Source organism: Ipomoea nil, unplaced genomic scaffold (genome assembly GCF_001879475.1).
Source record: "Ipomoea nil cultivar Tokyo-kokei standard unplaced genomic scaffold, Asagao_1.1 scaffold3321, whole genome shotgun sequence".
Lineage (NCBI taxonomy): Eukaryota > Viridiplantae > Streptophyta > Magnoliopsida > Solanales > Convolvulaceae > Ipomoea > Ipomoea nil.
In genome coordinates this window covers 1400758-1416404 of record NW_017619749.1, presented here as the reverse complement: position 1 = coordinate 1416404, position 15647 = coordinate 1400758, and the positions used below count along the sequence as shown (strand labels likewise).

At 36.1% G+C, this 15647-nt stretch overlaps 1 protein-coding gene and 1 pseudogene across 4 annotated transcripts; one reads left to right on the top strand and one right to left on the bottom strand.

Moving 5' to 3' along the window:
- Window positions 1-219: 219 nt before the first annotated feature.
- LOC109170384 (protein ROS1-like) lies at window positions 220-8985 on the top strand. Of its 4 annotated transcripts, XM_019319472.1 has the most exons (19): window positions 220-274; window positions 570-918; window positions 1781-2959; window positions 3039-3422; window positions 3528-3618; window positions 3723-4884; window positions 5009-5088; window positions 5187-5271; window positions 5347-5438; window positions 5521-5589; window positions 5688-5724; window positions 5810-5892; window positions 6384-6833; window positions 6987-7023; window positions 7103-7160; window positions 7451-7590; window positions 7830-7944; window positions 8027-8065; window positions 8668-8985. In XM_019319472.1, exons 2-19 carry the CDS (start codon window positions 666-668, stop codon window positions 8784-8786), a joined length of 4473 nt encoding a protein of 1490 aa, XP_019175017.1. In that variant the 5' UTR covers window positions 220-274; window positions 570-665; the 3' UTR covers window positions 8787-8985. The 4 variants fall into 4 exon arrangements, with proteins under 4 accessions (XP_019175017.1, XP_019175019.1, XP_019175020.1 ...); XM_019319473.1 differs by lacking the exon at window positions 220-274 and having other exon boundaries at window positions 569-918; XM_019319474.1 differs by lacking the exons at window positions 8027-8065; window positions 8668-8985 and having other exon boundaries at window positions 7701-7922.
- A 2577-nt stretch (window positions 8986-11562) lies between these two features.
- Window positions 11563-14035, bottom strand: LOC109170387 (annotated as a pseudogene).
- Window positions 14036-15647: the final 1612 nt, after the last annotated feature.

Sequence of the window (15647 nt, the reverse complement as noted above, 5' to 3'; positions counted from 1 at the left end):
CAAAATTAATGATCGTGCATCGCACGAATGTAAATACTAGTGATAAAAAATTATAACATTATAAATATAGTTTCTTTACATTTTCATTCTAATAAAAAAAATGATAAAAAATCATAACATTCAAAATATAATTTATTTAATTAAAAAAAAAATCTGGCCCAAATTATACATACATTTAAATATATAATTTTTTGTTTCTTTGGCCCAAATCATGAGGTCAGAGAGAACCACTAGCTCCTCGCTCGTTAAGCACATCAGAGCTCTTGTTCGTCTCGTGAGTCTCCGCATGCTTGCCCCTCTTTTGTTCTTCCCATTTTTTGTTCGTTTCTGCTGAGTATTACTTAAATCTGGTCGTTCTTGCTATTGTTTGCAATCCTTTTGAGTGAATTTTAGCTATTATATTTGTTCATTTAATTTATTACTACGTAAGGGAAAATATTTTTTAAAAAATACGAATTTGTTGGGGTTTATGATTTCAACTGTAAAATCTAATATTAAAAAAAAAAACGAAATGGTTAGGGTTTATGATTCTGACTGAAAAATCTATTATTTGCACCATTTGTATTCAGGTTTCCTAAAAGCCAAACAGTGCACAGGAAAATCAGCAGATTAGAGCAAATTGGTCAGGCTTGCAAACAATTCCACAAGATTTTTGCATAGGCCAAATGAACCAATTAGAACCAGGAGGGTTCTTGCAGGGAAATGATGATTCCCTTACCAGGGATGATATGTGTGATTTGACAAATTTAGTAACTGATGGGGGAGCTATGAACTTGCAGAACTTCTCTATTGATCATACAGACAACTGGAACTTTGGGATCCTCTTGGCACTGGCACATGCTGCAGGAGCCACGGCGGCAGTTGAAAGTGCCCTTGCAGATATAGCATTCATTCCCCTCTTCAGTTCACATAATGCAGGTATAAGTTTCTAGAAATATTATTTCTTTCAATTCATTTCACCCTGAATACAAAACTGAAGCTTACGTTTCACCTTCAGTTCACATAATGCAGGTATAAGTTTCTAGAAATATTATTTCTTTCAATTCATTTCACCCTGAATACAAAACTGAAGCTTACGTCTCATAGCATGAATGTCACTTTCTGGTGCCAAGCACCTTGTGCTCAGATTGCACCTCTGTGGCTCCCCTTGAGGGAAGGTCACAGGATTGAACCGGTGGTGGGGTCTTGACTCTTTGGGCTGCAATATATAGACAAAATATAGAACAGATACTACCTTGTAATAGAGTCAATAGTATTCAATAAAAAACCTCCTTCCCTTGCCAGTCTAATTTCTATCACATGTGATTGTTGAGACCTGTTAAGACATAAAATGTACTCTGTAAATAGATAATAGTTGCACTGGAGAGAATGTTTTGTCACAACTCACAAGCATAAATGGCCTGGGTTGGAGTTCTCCGACATTAATCTGATAAATGTAGGCAGTAAAGATATAAGAATTTCCGGTAAAGGTTGTGAAAGTGTTAGCACCAGACTGATCAAACAGAAACAGTAATACAAGTTATGACATTTGTGAAATAGAGCTGTAATAGTAAACTCTAACTTGCATTGCTTTTGGACCTATTATTCCCAAAATATAATTTGGTCAGGATTAGAGGTCTACCTATAGTAATAATTGCAGTGTAGAAAACTCAATAAGTTTAATGTTTTAATTTTCAACCTATTTGTCTCTTAAAATTGATGAAACATATTGTATTATACTATATTTTCTTTCAGCAATATAGTCCTCAAACTAATATAATGCAAAATGCAATATGTGCAGATGGAAGTTCTGTTAGCTCCAGCAGAATCTCTTCCAATCTGAATTCTCCACCTGGGAGAGATGCAGCCTCAGGCAGCAACTCGTTCCAGTTTGCACCCATCACCCCGGTTCAGAACAAGGGAAGACAGAGCATGCTAAATTTAAATTTAAATCTAAACATTAATGAGATACCGATACTACAAGATGTACAGGAAAATGTTGAAGAAAGTGATCTCCAAGGAAACAAAGAGCAGTCAGTGCTGGTGAGAGAGCTATCAGAAATGATGGAGAACCACAAGCCTGACAAAACAGGTGAACTAGTTGCTGAAGCAAATCAGACACCGCAACAGAAACCAAGAAGAAAAAAGCACAGGCCAAAGGTGGTTGTTGAAGGCGAAGCTAAAAGGGCAAATAAACCAAGAGCCCCAAACACTCCAGGCACAGAGGAGATTAAGGCAGAAAAGAGGAAGTATACCCCAAGAAAAGGAGTAGACAATCCTGCAGCCACTCCTTTGGATGAGGGTTCACACATAATAAATCCTGAGATGATGTCTCCTGGTTCCAGTAAGACCCCAAAAGTGGACAGAAAGCGTCCTAAAAGAAACCGAGGTGCAGCCACTCCCAAAGATGAGGATTCAAATGTATCAAATCCTGAGACAATTCCTCCTGGTTCCAAAGAAACCTCAAAAGTGAAGAGAATGTATCCTCAAAGGAACCAAGGTCAAAAGCCCACAAAAGAACCCATTGAAGAAGGAAGCAGTGAAACTATTCAACCAGAAACAGCTTCTCGCCCCAGAAGATCCTCCAGGAGATTTTTAAATTTTGACTTTGTGGACCTTGAAGAATATGAGAATTTCATTGAGCCATCTTCAAACTTTGATAACTTGCATGTGAAGAATATCTGCGAACAGGTTAAATCAATGCCAGCAATGTTGAAAAGGAAGAGATCAAAGGGTCTCACTCGAGTCCGTGACTTAGCATCCCTGCATGAGATTTGCAAACAGTTCCCAACTTATTCATCTAGAGAAGCAGCAGCAAAACATCACACAGGGCATCTCAATACATGCATGGAAGCTCTTGTTGCTGACACTCGCCCAACAATGAAAATGAAAACGAAAAAACGTTCAAAAAGAAACAGTCTGAATGGTACAGTGGCTCCCAATACACAAGCTCAACACCAATACATTAGAACACCAATTGGTATGTAAAATGCTATCTCAAGTTTTGAGAAAGAACTCAACTGCATTTGGCTCACTTTTTCATGTAACATCTGATTCAGGTTCTCTGCCAGCTTTACCGTGGAGGGGCTCTTCTCCAATTGACGAAATTGTGGAGCGGTTCACCTATCTTAATAGAAATGCTGATAATCAAGGTCAGTACACACTCAGTACCAGAAATGTGAAGTTCCAAAGGGAAACTGCCCTTGTTCTTTATCAAAGAGATGGAACTATTGCCCCTTTTACTGGGGTAAAAAAAAGGAAACCACGGCCAAAAGTCGATCTTGATGATGAGACAACTACAGTATGGAAACTCTTGCTGCAAAATATAAACAGTCGAGGCATAGATGGAACAGATGAGGAGAAGACAAAATGGTGGGAAGAAGAGCGGAAAGTGTTCCGCCGAAGAGCAGATTCGTTTATTGCCCGCATGCGTCTTGTCCAAGGTAATCATTCAAGTTTCAACATCCCTACTGGCCATCAAATTTAAGCAACTTTGAATTTTGTAGAGAAAATGGTTTAGACACTCCCTCTTTTTCTTCTTGAAACAGGTGACAGGCGCTTCTCTCCATGGAAGGGATCTGTTGTAGATTCTGTAGTTGGAGTTTTTCTAACTCAAAATGTGTCAGATCACCTCTCCAGGTCAGCAACTTCTGAATATAAACTTTTGTAAATATTATTTTCTGAGTTTAATCCTAGGCAGCTAAAATCCTAGTTCCAATTTGAAATTGGACCCATTCTTGCAGTTCTGCTTTCATGTCAATGGCTGCACGATTTCCACTCAAATCAAAGATTAGCGAACAATCACATGAAGAGAGAACAAATATAACTATTGAAGAACCAGAAGTTTGCATAATGGATCCTGATGACACAATTGCATGGCATGAAAACTCTCTGAATCAACCAACTCCTGGTCAAGACTCCATGGCTTTCAGGGAGATGGGTTGCAAAGATGAAGTTGTCAATAGTGAGTTGACTGAAGGTACCTCCAATTGCATTAAGTCCACCGAAAATTTTAGAGCCAAAGATGTCGATTCTTCTGAAAAGGATCCAGAAGATGTGCATTATGGATTAACATTATATAGGCCAGCAAAATGGATCAACGAGGAAGAGGCAAGTTTCCACAGTGGCCAAACAGAACCAGATAATGTGCTGTCCTCTCAGAATTCTGGAGTTTCTTCACAAAATTCTGTGAACTCTTCACATACTCAAACTGTTGATATTACTGAATCCACCAGTCTTTGCAGCACTTCTTTCATTCAACTATTACAGATGGTAGGAACCTCCATGCTACGTGGAGTTTACAATCAGGAAAACAGCTCAGCTAATATGGACATGCCAAACCAACAGAGGGATTGTTCTGCGGAATTCCAAAAGAACAAGGAAGATGACAAACTTCCTGTTAACGTTGGAGAACATTATGCCCTTGAACAAAATGAATCTTCAACAGAATCACCAATCCAAGCAACTAATCAAAAGATCATAGCTGGTGAAAATACAATGGTCAATTCTGATTCACAGATTCATACTGAAGAAAGCAACTGCAATTTGGTGCTAGATCAAGAGTGCCCAACTTCATTGGATATTCAGGATATCACAGGGAGAGCCAGTACTGTTGTTGATTCACTGTCAAATTCAGATGGTCAGAATGAACATCTTGATACAGTTGATAAAAGACGCAGCAATCCCTCTAAAGAAAAGGGGGGGAGATCTGGGACAGAGAAACAGGATGCAGTGAATTGGGACCATTTAAGACAGCAGGCTTTGGCCAGCGGTAAGAAAAGAGAAAGAACAATGAACACAATGGATTCATTGGACTGGGAAGCAGTAAGATGTGCAGATGTCAATGAGATTGCTGAAACCATCAAAGAGAGGGGAATGAACAACATGCTAGCAGAGAGGATACAGGTATATTCACTAATTGTATCAGTAATGATAGTTCCTCTAATGCAAAGTTCAATAGTTCTCCTTCACATTAACAAGATACCCCATGCTGAATAAACAATTGAGAAGGATAATAAAAATGTTGCAGGATTTCCTAAACCGGCTTGGCAAAGAACACGGTAGCACTGATTTAGAATGGCTAAGAGATGTTCCACCAGACAAAGCAAAGTTAGAATGCAATATTTTCCAATATTACTGATGCAGTCCAGATAATATTATCCATCTGTTATTACCTTACAAACATTGTTGCATGTATATGGTTTCAGAGAGTATCTATTGAGCTTCAGGGGATTGGGTCTGAAGAGTGTAGAGTGTGTACGGCTTTTGACGCTCCACCATCTGGCTTTCCCAGTAAGATTCAGCATCAATTACACAATGAAAATGATTACAATTGAGAAATTTATCTGACTTATGTCTTGTAATAAGGTTGACACAAATGTTGGACGAATAGTTGTAAGGCTTGGGTGGGTGCCTCTGCAGCCATTACCTGAGTCACTACAACTGCACCTTCTAGAGCTGTAAGTGCTCTTACTGCTGCGAAATTTCTCATTGATTGTGCTTTTACTGCTGCCAAAAACTGATATTGATGTATTTATGCAGGTATCCAGTTCTGGATTCCATCCAAAAGTATCTTTGGCCACGACTCTGCAAGCTTGATCAAGGAACACTGTATGCATAACTGCCTAGACATAATGAGCACTGTATAGTTAATTTGTTCTTGAATCACACAATGGCAACGACTCATTAATGATTCTATCTAATTGCAGATATGAGCTGCATTACCATATGATAACATTTGGAAAGGTCTGCCACTGCCATTAGATATCGCTTAATTCTCAATTGTTTTAATTCAGTAAAAAGCTAACACTAATTTATTACCACTTCGTAGGTGTTTTGTACAAAGAGCAAACCAAATTGCAATGCATGTCCAATGAGAGGAGAATGCAGACATTTTGCAAGTGCTTTTGCAAGGTTTGTCTTTTATAATTCTTGCTTGCTTACACTAAAATCTATTTTTCTGTTTTCTATTCTTTATTCCATAATGTTGGAGTAAGCTCACTAGGATAGTGGCTGCTCCATTTTAATATATTCTTTATTCAACTGCCCCTGCTGAATTTTTAATATATCAATTTTATATATTTTGGATTTTTAAAATAAGTTTAAAGTTCCTTAATATACCCAACTGTAAAAAGGAAACAAACATGAATCAGTTTTATATATATTATGGATTATACAAAGTATATGTGTATAAATTTTCTGAACCCACTAAATTAAAATTCTGCAGCCACCACTGCACTAGGACATGCAAAATCTTAAAGGTTCTGTCACTGCTTAGTAATTTTCATTTGATGAACACAGTCATAATAGACTTGAATGGCATGTTTAAGAAACTAGTCACATATGTTAAACATGAAATATTCTCTATTTTCATGGAGTGAAACTAATGAATATGGCTCTTGTAGTGCAAGGCTTGCACTTCCTGCACCAGAGGACAAAAGCATTGTGCCTGCATTTGAAAACAAACCAGCTGAACAAAACACAGTAGACACTATCAATCCATTGCAGCTACTCTTACCTCAAAGCAATGAACAATCAGTAGCACAGTATGGTGTCAACAACTCTCAACCCATCATTGAAGAACCTATTATTGAAGTGCCTACCACACCTGTGCCAGAGCAAATACCATCAGAAGCTGACATTGAGGATGCTTACAGTGATGATCCTAATGAAATTCCTACAATTAATCTCAATCTGATTCAGTTGGCTCAAAATGTAAAGATGTTTGTGAAAAACAATATGGAGCTTAATCAGGTTGAAATGTCAAAGGCATTGGTAGCATTAACTCCCGAAGCTGCTTCCATTCCCATGCCTAAACTCAAAAATATTAGCCGGCTCAGAACTGAGCATCATGTGTAAGTATATGCTTATAATACCTATGATAGCATGACAATTTAATATCCAAACACACTGCCTACAGAACTGAATATTAGTCAGTAACTAAGCAAACCTGCCCTCTTAGACACAAAACAATTATAAATGCGTACTTCATTTTCTCTATTCTACAGCTATGAGCTGCCAGATACTCATCCTCTTCTAGAAAGGGTGAGTAACTTTACATTTGCAATGTTGAGTAGTTATCAGAACTGAACTCTTTCAATAATTACATTTTCTTATCTTGCAGTTGGAGAAAAGAGATCCAGATGATCCATGCTCTTACCTTCTGGCCATTTGGACACCTGGTAAGGAAACACACCTATTGTGAGATATAATTGAACAAGAATCTAGTGATAGATTCAAACGCAACAGTCATCTCCTGTAAGTGCATTTAGTGCTGTAATTAGAAGGAAATAATTTTGTTTGAAATAGCTAAGCATATTTTACTTTTAACTAAGCAATGTTCCCTGGCCCATACCTTGGATAATGAGGCCAGTTTAAAAGCATTGTGGGCCAGCTCTGAATTATTGTGGTTTTTACTCTCTCCCCTCTTGCTTATTTCCTTGCAATAAGTTATGTGTAATGTTCATATCAGGTGAAACTGTAAACTCTGTTCAGCCTCCAGAAATGAGATGTGATTCCCAAGAATCTGGCAAACTATGTCAGGAGGAAACATGCTTTCCATGCAATAGCATACGAGAAGCACATTCCCAAACTGTTCGAGGGACACTTCTGGTAAGAATGAGCATAGAAACACTACCACTACAATAATCATGATTCGATGGCCAAAAGGCAAATGAAACAACCTCCTTTGGACCAACCATCTAATAAGATTGTGTTAACAGATACCCTGTCGAACAGCAATGAGTTAAAGTATCTCGGTATCTCCTATAAGCTCACATAAGCCTACCATGCATATCAAAGTATTCTTTTCTTCTGAAAATGATGAGGTTCTCAAAACAAAAACACAATAGGTCTTTGCCGATCATGAATCCAGCCTAAACCCAATTGATGTTCCAAGGGTTTGGTTGTGGGATTTGCACCGAAAAACTGTTTTCTTTGGAACCTCAATACCAACAATATTCAAAGGTAAAATGGCTAATAAACTCACATTACTGTAGTTATTAGAAAAGTTCTGAGAATTTACAGACATGATTTTCTTTGTTCATAGGCCTATCAACAGAAGATATCCAACACTGCTTCTGGAGAGGTATTTGAATGACAATCACACATTTCTAGTTAGTCTAAATGATCTTATTTACATCCCATACATTTAAACAAGTAGAACTACATGACATATATTTAGTGAGCCATGAAGACAAGGCAAAAGACAATTTCAGCCATAAACTAGTCTTTCTCACACTCTTCTCCTTACATATTCAAGAGATGTGAAATTCAATAGATGGGCAATGAGTTCACATTCATTCATATTCCATGTGTTTATGTGTTTATTACTTGCAATTAGAAATGAAATCATTACATTCTCTGACCTATTTTAATCATTAAACATAGTATCAATTAGCCAGTTTATTAAACACCCTAGTAGTATTAAGAATCTGAAAATATAGGAAACAGAGTAGACTGTAGAGTGACATAGCAGTATTGTTCCTTAATCCTTATTCCTATTTTGCCTGCTATCTTCTTGTGTTCTTTACTTTGTATATTTCTTTTATTCAAATTCTCATGCTCTTGTATGACAATACTTAGGCCATGACATCTGAAAATATAGGAAACCATAATTTATCTTGTAACAGAGTAATCAGCTCTCTCTAGTTTTTCACTCCACTTGGAAGTTGTGATTTTTGTTTTCAGGGTACGTTTGTGTTAGAGGATTTGATTGGAAGAAGCGAGCTCCTCGACCACTAATGGCCAGGTTGCACTTTCCAGCCAGCAGATTGACCAAGACTAAAAGAAAGACAGATGAAAGCTGAACATAGCCTCTGACATTCATATCATAGCAGCAGTTCAGAACATGACATGTTATTTAAAGACGTGCTACTTATCAGAAATAGGCATTTAGATGTAAATGTATTTCAAAATGTGTAGAGTGATGAAGAATAGCCATTTATTGCTCACAACTATGGTCACTGATGTCTTTTAGCAAGAAAAACCAAAAGTTTTAGTGCTTTATGGTTCTTTTCATCATTTTTTTTAAGGCTATAATATTTGTCAGCAAAGTCAAGTTATCTTCCATGGATTCACATATACGAAGCCTAAAACAATAAAATGAAATTTATTCAACCACCGACAAATGCTCTATCCGGGTTCTGAGTGTCTCATTGATGCTGAGACTAATTTATGCAAACAAACGGATATGTATGCTGTACTAAATCTTTGAGAGGAATGTAGTATTGAATTTGCCCAAGTTTAGAGGAATAAGCGTTTTAGGCTAGACGATTTTGATAACATGGCAATGCTTTCATATTAACTATCTATTTTAAAAGCACATAAGTTCTAGCGAATAGATGGCAAAGAAAACGGTTGATAGAAGAGGAGAATTTGAACAATTGAGACTTAGAGAAATTTGGGAAAATAAGATTTCACGGTAAGTGATTGTTTTCTTTTTACTTTACCCAAAGTATTTTCCAAAGTGATGGATATGTTGGTTGATAATTATTTGATTGAATGTTTTGGCATATGAAATGACTCAATTAATTACTTAAAAACATTTTTATACTTAAAAAAAAATTATGAATTATACGGTTAATATGTTTTGCTTAAAAAAAATTAATCACATAAATTCTAGTAAATAGATGGCAAATAAAACAGCACATAAATTCTAGCAAATAGATGACAAATAAAACAGCACATAAATTCTAGCAAATAGATGATTCTAGCAAATAGATGACAAATAAAACAGCATAAGTTCTAACGCAAACGAAATAGAGCCCTTGTAAATCTGATGACAGAATTGCAGTTTAAACCTGCTAGAGGAATGAAGAGCCCTTGAAATCATATGATATCGTGTCTCAACAAGAATGCTCAGCATTGCACTGGCATTTGATTATGTATCTTTTGCAGCAACCGAGAGCTCTCTATGATCCTTGGTGCACTCTTGAAGACAAAATCAAGGACAGTTTTAGTTGATATTATCAATACGAATGGTAGGAAGTGATGGGCTGAATATTGCATCCGTCTACCCTTATTTTTCCAGTCAAATAAGGTACATGGTGTTTGATAAGTGCAACATTGTTTTTGCTGGGTGCTTGCTAGGTTTGCAGATGTTGCACAACAAAATGAAGCGATATAGAAGGGAATTCAATAAAACAATAATTATTCGAAAGCTGCTTAAGGTAATATTGCCGGATTGCATTAGAACTACACTCTAAGCAGTTTTCTAGTTCAACTAATGGATTAAAATTTGTACCAAGGACCTTGTAGTCCAATATTGCCGGATTGCATTAGAACTACACTCTAAGCAGTTTTCTAGTTCAACTAATGGATTAAAATTTGTACCAAGGACCTTGTAGTCCAATGGTACCATGTTGCTCCCCTCCCCTATGTGGGAGGTGATAGGTTTGAGCCTCAGTTCACTTGTTATTTACTAAAACTCCAACAGGGCATCTTTGGTTGGCATACTAATACATAACATGTATGCATAAATTTCAATGTCCCTTCCATTTGTTTTCAATTTCTATCATGGCAAGGTAATAAAATGCTGATGTTTGATCTTATAATAGATGAAAACATTATCCTTCTTTTCAGGGTAATTTTCTGATATATTTTTCATCCAAATGCAGGGTCCAATTTCAAAGTAAAGTTGATCTGATAAAACTTATTTAGGGTTGAAAATTTGACATTAGTTTCCGCGAAACTATTTCACTGATCATCTTCAAGTCCTTGATAAACTTTTTAAGCTACAAGACCAAATATACATAGAAAGCAGGCTGCTTGTGTGCATCATCAATAGACCAAACTTAAGCAACATAACTTTGGTTGTTCTGATGTTCAGGTACTGGAATATCTGGCATTGAGAGAGATTCTTACAATTGACCACATTAATGGGGTTCCTTCTCGACCTGGAGTGGGAAGGTTGGTTTGAACAATTCCATTTTCCAGTTTTTAATTGTCTACACATTTCTTCTATTCTAATGTTGTATTCCTAATCTGCATTGATTGGTTATTTTATGGTCACTTGAAACTTTTGATGGTGAATACTCCTAGTCAAATATTATGACATATACTTGTATGGAATCCTCTTTTATCTGTTGCTATATCTCTCTCCTTTTTATTATCTGTTAACTTCTGCATGTTCTTCCTCTCTTTTTCTTCCATTCCTAACACTACCCATCCTTTCAAAAATTCTCCATGAAAACAGGGTATACTACTATGCTGTTAACTCTCTTTATTTGTTCATAGTATTAATTTCAGATGCAAACTAACTACAATACCACAACTTTGCTTTTACATTCTGCAGCTTTAGAGACTCGATTTTGGCATTGACAGAGCACATAGACAAACAGGTTACAGGTATGCATCTTGGGGGAAACGGTGGCATGTTGTTGGCACTTGGGCAGCACTATTTCTGTTTCCTTAATAGACTGCAAAATACTTTCCCAATTTACCCTTCTTTTGAGGAAAATATTTATAATTGTTAAATTGTCCGTCCTAATCTTTAGGGAAGATTAGTGCTAGATGATTCTTTTTGTTTTTCTATGTGTTTTGCCCAGGTTCATCAAATTGCAAGAAACTTTAGAGATAGGTGGGTACCAGAAAAAATAGCTGCATGGAGAGGGATGATGAAAGGGTGGAGTTTCACACAGGTTCACGCTGTGATAGGTCTGAGTTTACAAAATCTTTCGGTTGATTGCTGTAAAAGGCCTTGGAGAAAAATAAAAACAATATAACATTTTGAGCAGGGATGAGAATGACATTATAGTTGTATTCTCTCATCCTTAGTAGTATCTTCAATAGTGTTTTCTGCCTTTTCCACCCATCAAAGTATCTTCCAATCACCTTCTTATAACCACAGCCCAGTAATCAGATAGATTAGGTCTTGTATTGATGAACTCGAGCTCCAAGTTTAACACTTGTATCCGAGCTAGAATAGGAATGAGCATCACATCCGCCAAACTGAACTCCTCTCCAGTTAGATAAGATGCTTCACTAAGTTTACCTTCTACCTTGTCCAGAAGCTTTGCAAGATGTTCTTTGCTCCGTCTCACAACTTGTGCATTCCCCAATTTTTCTTCTGTTTCATATGCCTCTCTTAGCTTTCGGTCAGGACATTCAGCCATTCGAGCAATTATTACACGTCTTAAAGAATTTAGAAAGATAGAGACGATACTTCACAGGCACGTGGTAGAGAGTAAAATACTTGGGGTCCCACTCTTGAATCTTATGCATCCATTCCACAACTTCTCGGTTGCTAACATTTAAGTCGACGCCACCAGAAGACACTCTCTCCGCCATCCTTTCTATATATCTGTGAATGTATGTATGAATACATTGCAAGTTCATTAAAACCAATTCACACATGTCACTCGTGCCTATCAGCAGCCTAAAGTAAAAACTTGTGTAAGTGCATAAATAAATAAACCAATTCAAGGAACAATCTAATATATTACTACATATTTCATAGTTTCACTTCACAAAAACACTTATATATATTTATTTAGACAAGAAAGGGAAGAAGGGAAGACATACTGAATTATGTCGAGTATCGTATATGATGTGGGAACCATTCTGGAAAACAGGTAGTTTAGCACTTGGATTCATGCGGAAGAAAAAGGTGTCCAAGTTCTTGCCAGTGATGGGATTCACATGATGTGATGTGTAGTCGATCCCTTTCTCTTCCAATGCAAGTCTAACCGTTAGGCTGTCCAACAAATACGGATGATGATAGAGCTGCATGATGTCATTAGCATGGACCACAACGCAATGCAATGCAATGCAGGAAATATACTTTCTTTACGGAACACCCACCTGATAGTGAACAACCAAAAATCTAGACTTCATTAGACAAACAGGTCTCACATACATAACTGCTATGTGTATGCATTTTATACACAAGCGATAAAGGGAGATTCATATTAAATTCAGAGCGACTTCATTAGACAAACAGGTCTCACAAAACAACAGAGTTTATAATTGAGACAGACCCATGTCATCAGCTCAGCTGCTATTGAAAATCTATTCATATTAAATTCAGAGGGGATGAAACAAGCTTTTCCAAGATTCACTCCATAAATCTCTTATAAAAGTTGGGATGCAAACATAATTTCTCTCAGTATCGAGAATTTCAAACACATATATGTCAGGTTCAGCATTCATAATGCCCTACCCATTTTGCCAGTAAAAAGAAAAGTGAGACCTGTCCAAATCTCTTCAATAAAGCATTATCCCATTAACTTATGATGAACAATTCTACTATCCTGCAAATGGGAGATGCTTTATTACATGTATGGCTATTTAAGAGCAAATTATAATATATCAATGGTGTGTAAGAAACAATAGAGACTAATTTCAAATTTCAAATGCAATTAACCCCACATATTTGGGTCCATAACCATCATGTTACATAAATTTCAATAATTCATGGATAAATCATCCTGGACGGACTTGGGAGTTGGGAATTCAGGATATTATAATTAAGGTGTGAATAAAAGAAGATTATAAGTTCAAGAGGATTTTGAATATATAAGTAAGCAAAAAGGTAGCAATTTTGAAGAATTACATCCAAATCCAGCTCCCTCCCACCCACCGTTCAAGTCAATTTCCATAAACCAAAAAGACAACTTTTAAGAGCTAGAATTCGATCGATCACGCAAATGCAAACTTTAAAAAAAAAAAGAAAAAAAAAAACCCAATCTCCACCTTAAACTCAATTACCAAAGCAAAGTAAATTAGGCAATTGAACCATATTTCATATACCTACATATTAAAACAGGATGCTATCAACAACAAAGCTTTAAAACTAATTGAACCTGTAAAGTTAATGGCAAGCAGAAGAAGACTTACTCACTTACCAGAGAAATCTATAGTACAACACTGCAACCCAGAGTTTGGAGTTGAGGAGCAAGAAGGGATACTTGGGTCACAGCTAAAGGTAAAAAAAAAAACCGGTTAAACAAAGACCATTTCCAGGTGGATGTTGATGGGAAGAAGCACAATGATGGAAAGGGAGAAGTAGAGAACAAGGAGAGTGGGAGGTAGAGAAATTTGACAGCCGAGCCGAGAAAAGCAGTTTCCAAATAGAAAGTGAAAGAGAATCTTGACTTTCTTTGTAATTCCCTGGACCAATAAATTAAGTTTTTTTTTTTTTGAAAACTAAATTAAGTTAGGTATTTTGCTATATCAATATTGAATTACTGATGATATCATCCATAAAACATTATCTTATCAATTGCCCATAATACGCGTGTGTATTTGCTGTACCAACACCGACCAAATTGGAGCGGTGCCACGTGTGAGTATTTGACCAGCAGAGTGAGTCTCGTTAAGATCCCCTTAGGGTCAAAGTAAAAATATAATATTTTGAAAAGTATAATAAGGAGTAATGGATAAATTATTTGTTATTTATAATTTTTTTAATGTTTTTATAAGAAAATATAATATAACGAGTCAATACTGCTTTTGAGGCTCAAATCCATGATTTTTCATTTGAAAGAGTTACTCCATGTCACTTGACTACAAAGTCTTAGATTTTAATACAATGTAATATAAAAAGTTTAAAATTTACTGAGAAAAATTGTAATATTTATCAAAAAAATTGTACTCCATAATACTTATGTAAAAATTCTACCTTTTCAAAAAATAATCCATGAGACAATTTCAGATGAGATTTCAAAGTGAACACGGTTCCACAACATAATTTGCCGCAACGGCCCATAACATCTGTGATCTGTCCGAAGATTTAGACAAATTATATAATGAATTAAGGTGTATTTTGTATTGTGAATCCAATATTCCGAGTAACATTTAAATTATGTATTTATAGTTAAAATGTGTTTGCAGGACAAATTAGGTTTCTATTTTCTAAATACTTTCTGCAATTTACAGATAGCTGCTAGGAAATTTGAAGGGAACATTTGTTGATGCCTTTTATGCTGCTGGGGATACAGAGTTGGACCATTAGCAAGCAGGTCTCCGTTGCAAAGAACAATAGTTTATAGTTGTGGGGATACAAAATTGCTGATAGTAGATATCATTAGTCAGATATCTGTATGTATATCTGCGGATTCAAAGAAAGTTCTACAATAGTGCTGGTGGTGTAAAATTATCACTCTCACCAAAATCAATTGATGAACCGTTTAGTGAAAGAGATGAAAGTTTGTCTAAAAGCAATGCATATGTTGGTTCACAAAATGATATTCTTCTTGCTGCTTTTGACTCTGCCATCATAGCTAAGGTGCATTAACAAAGACATGAAGAAGGAAGAGACACCAATAACATTGACGATGCATATGAGATAAAATGATATGACACCATATGCATGTCTCCAAATAAAAGCAATGGGCCAAAGTGTTCGTTCAGGATGTTCTTTAAAATTAGATACATATATGAAGGCACAACAATGTGTTCTAGAAGAAGAAAAATTGTGCATTAAAAGTTTAGAATTAATGGTTCATTCAAGATCATATAATCTTTAAAAATATGTACATATAACACTTACAATCATAAAGTTTGAACGCACAACAATGTGCTGTATAAAAAGGGAAATTGTGCACTAAAACGCTAAAAATGCAAAAATGTGAATTTTAAGGTAGAAAATTATGAAATACTCATTTAAAAGACTAGATTTAATGCATTATTTTCAACACAAATAAAAAACGATCACAATATTCTACTAA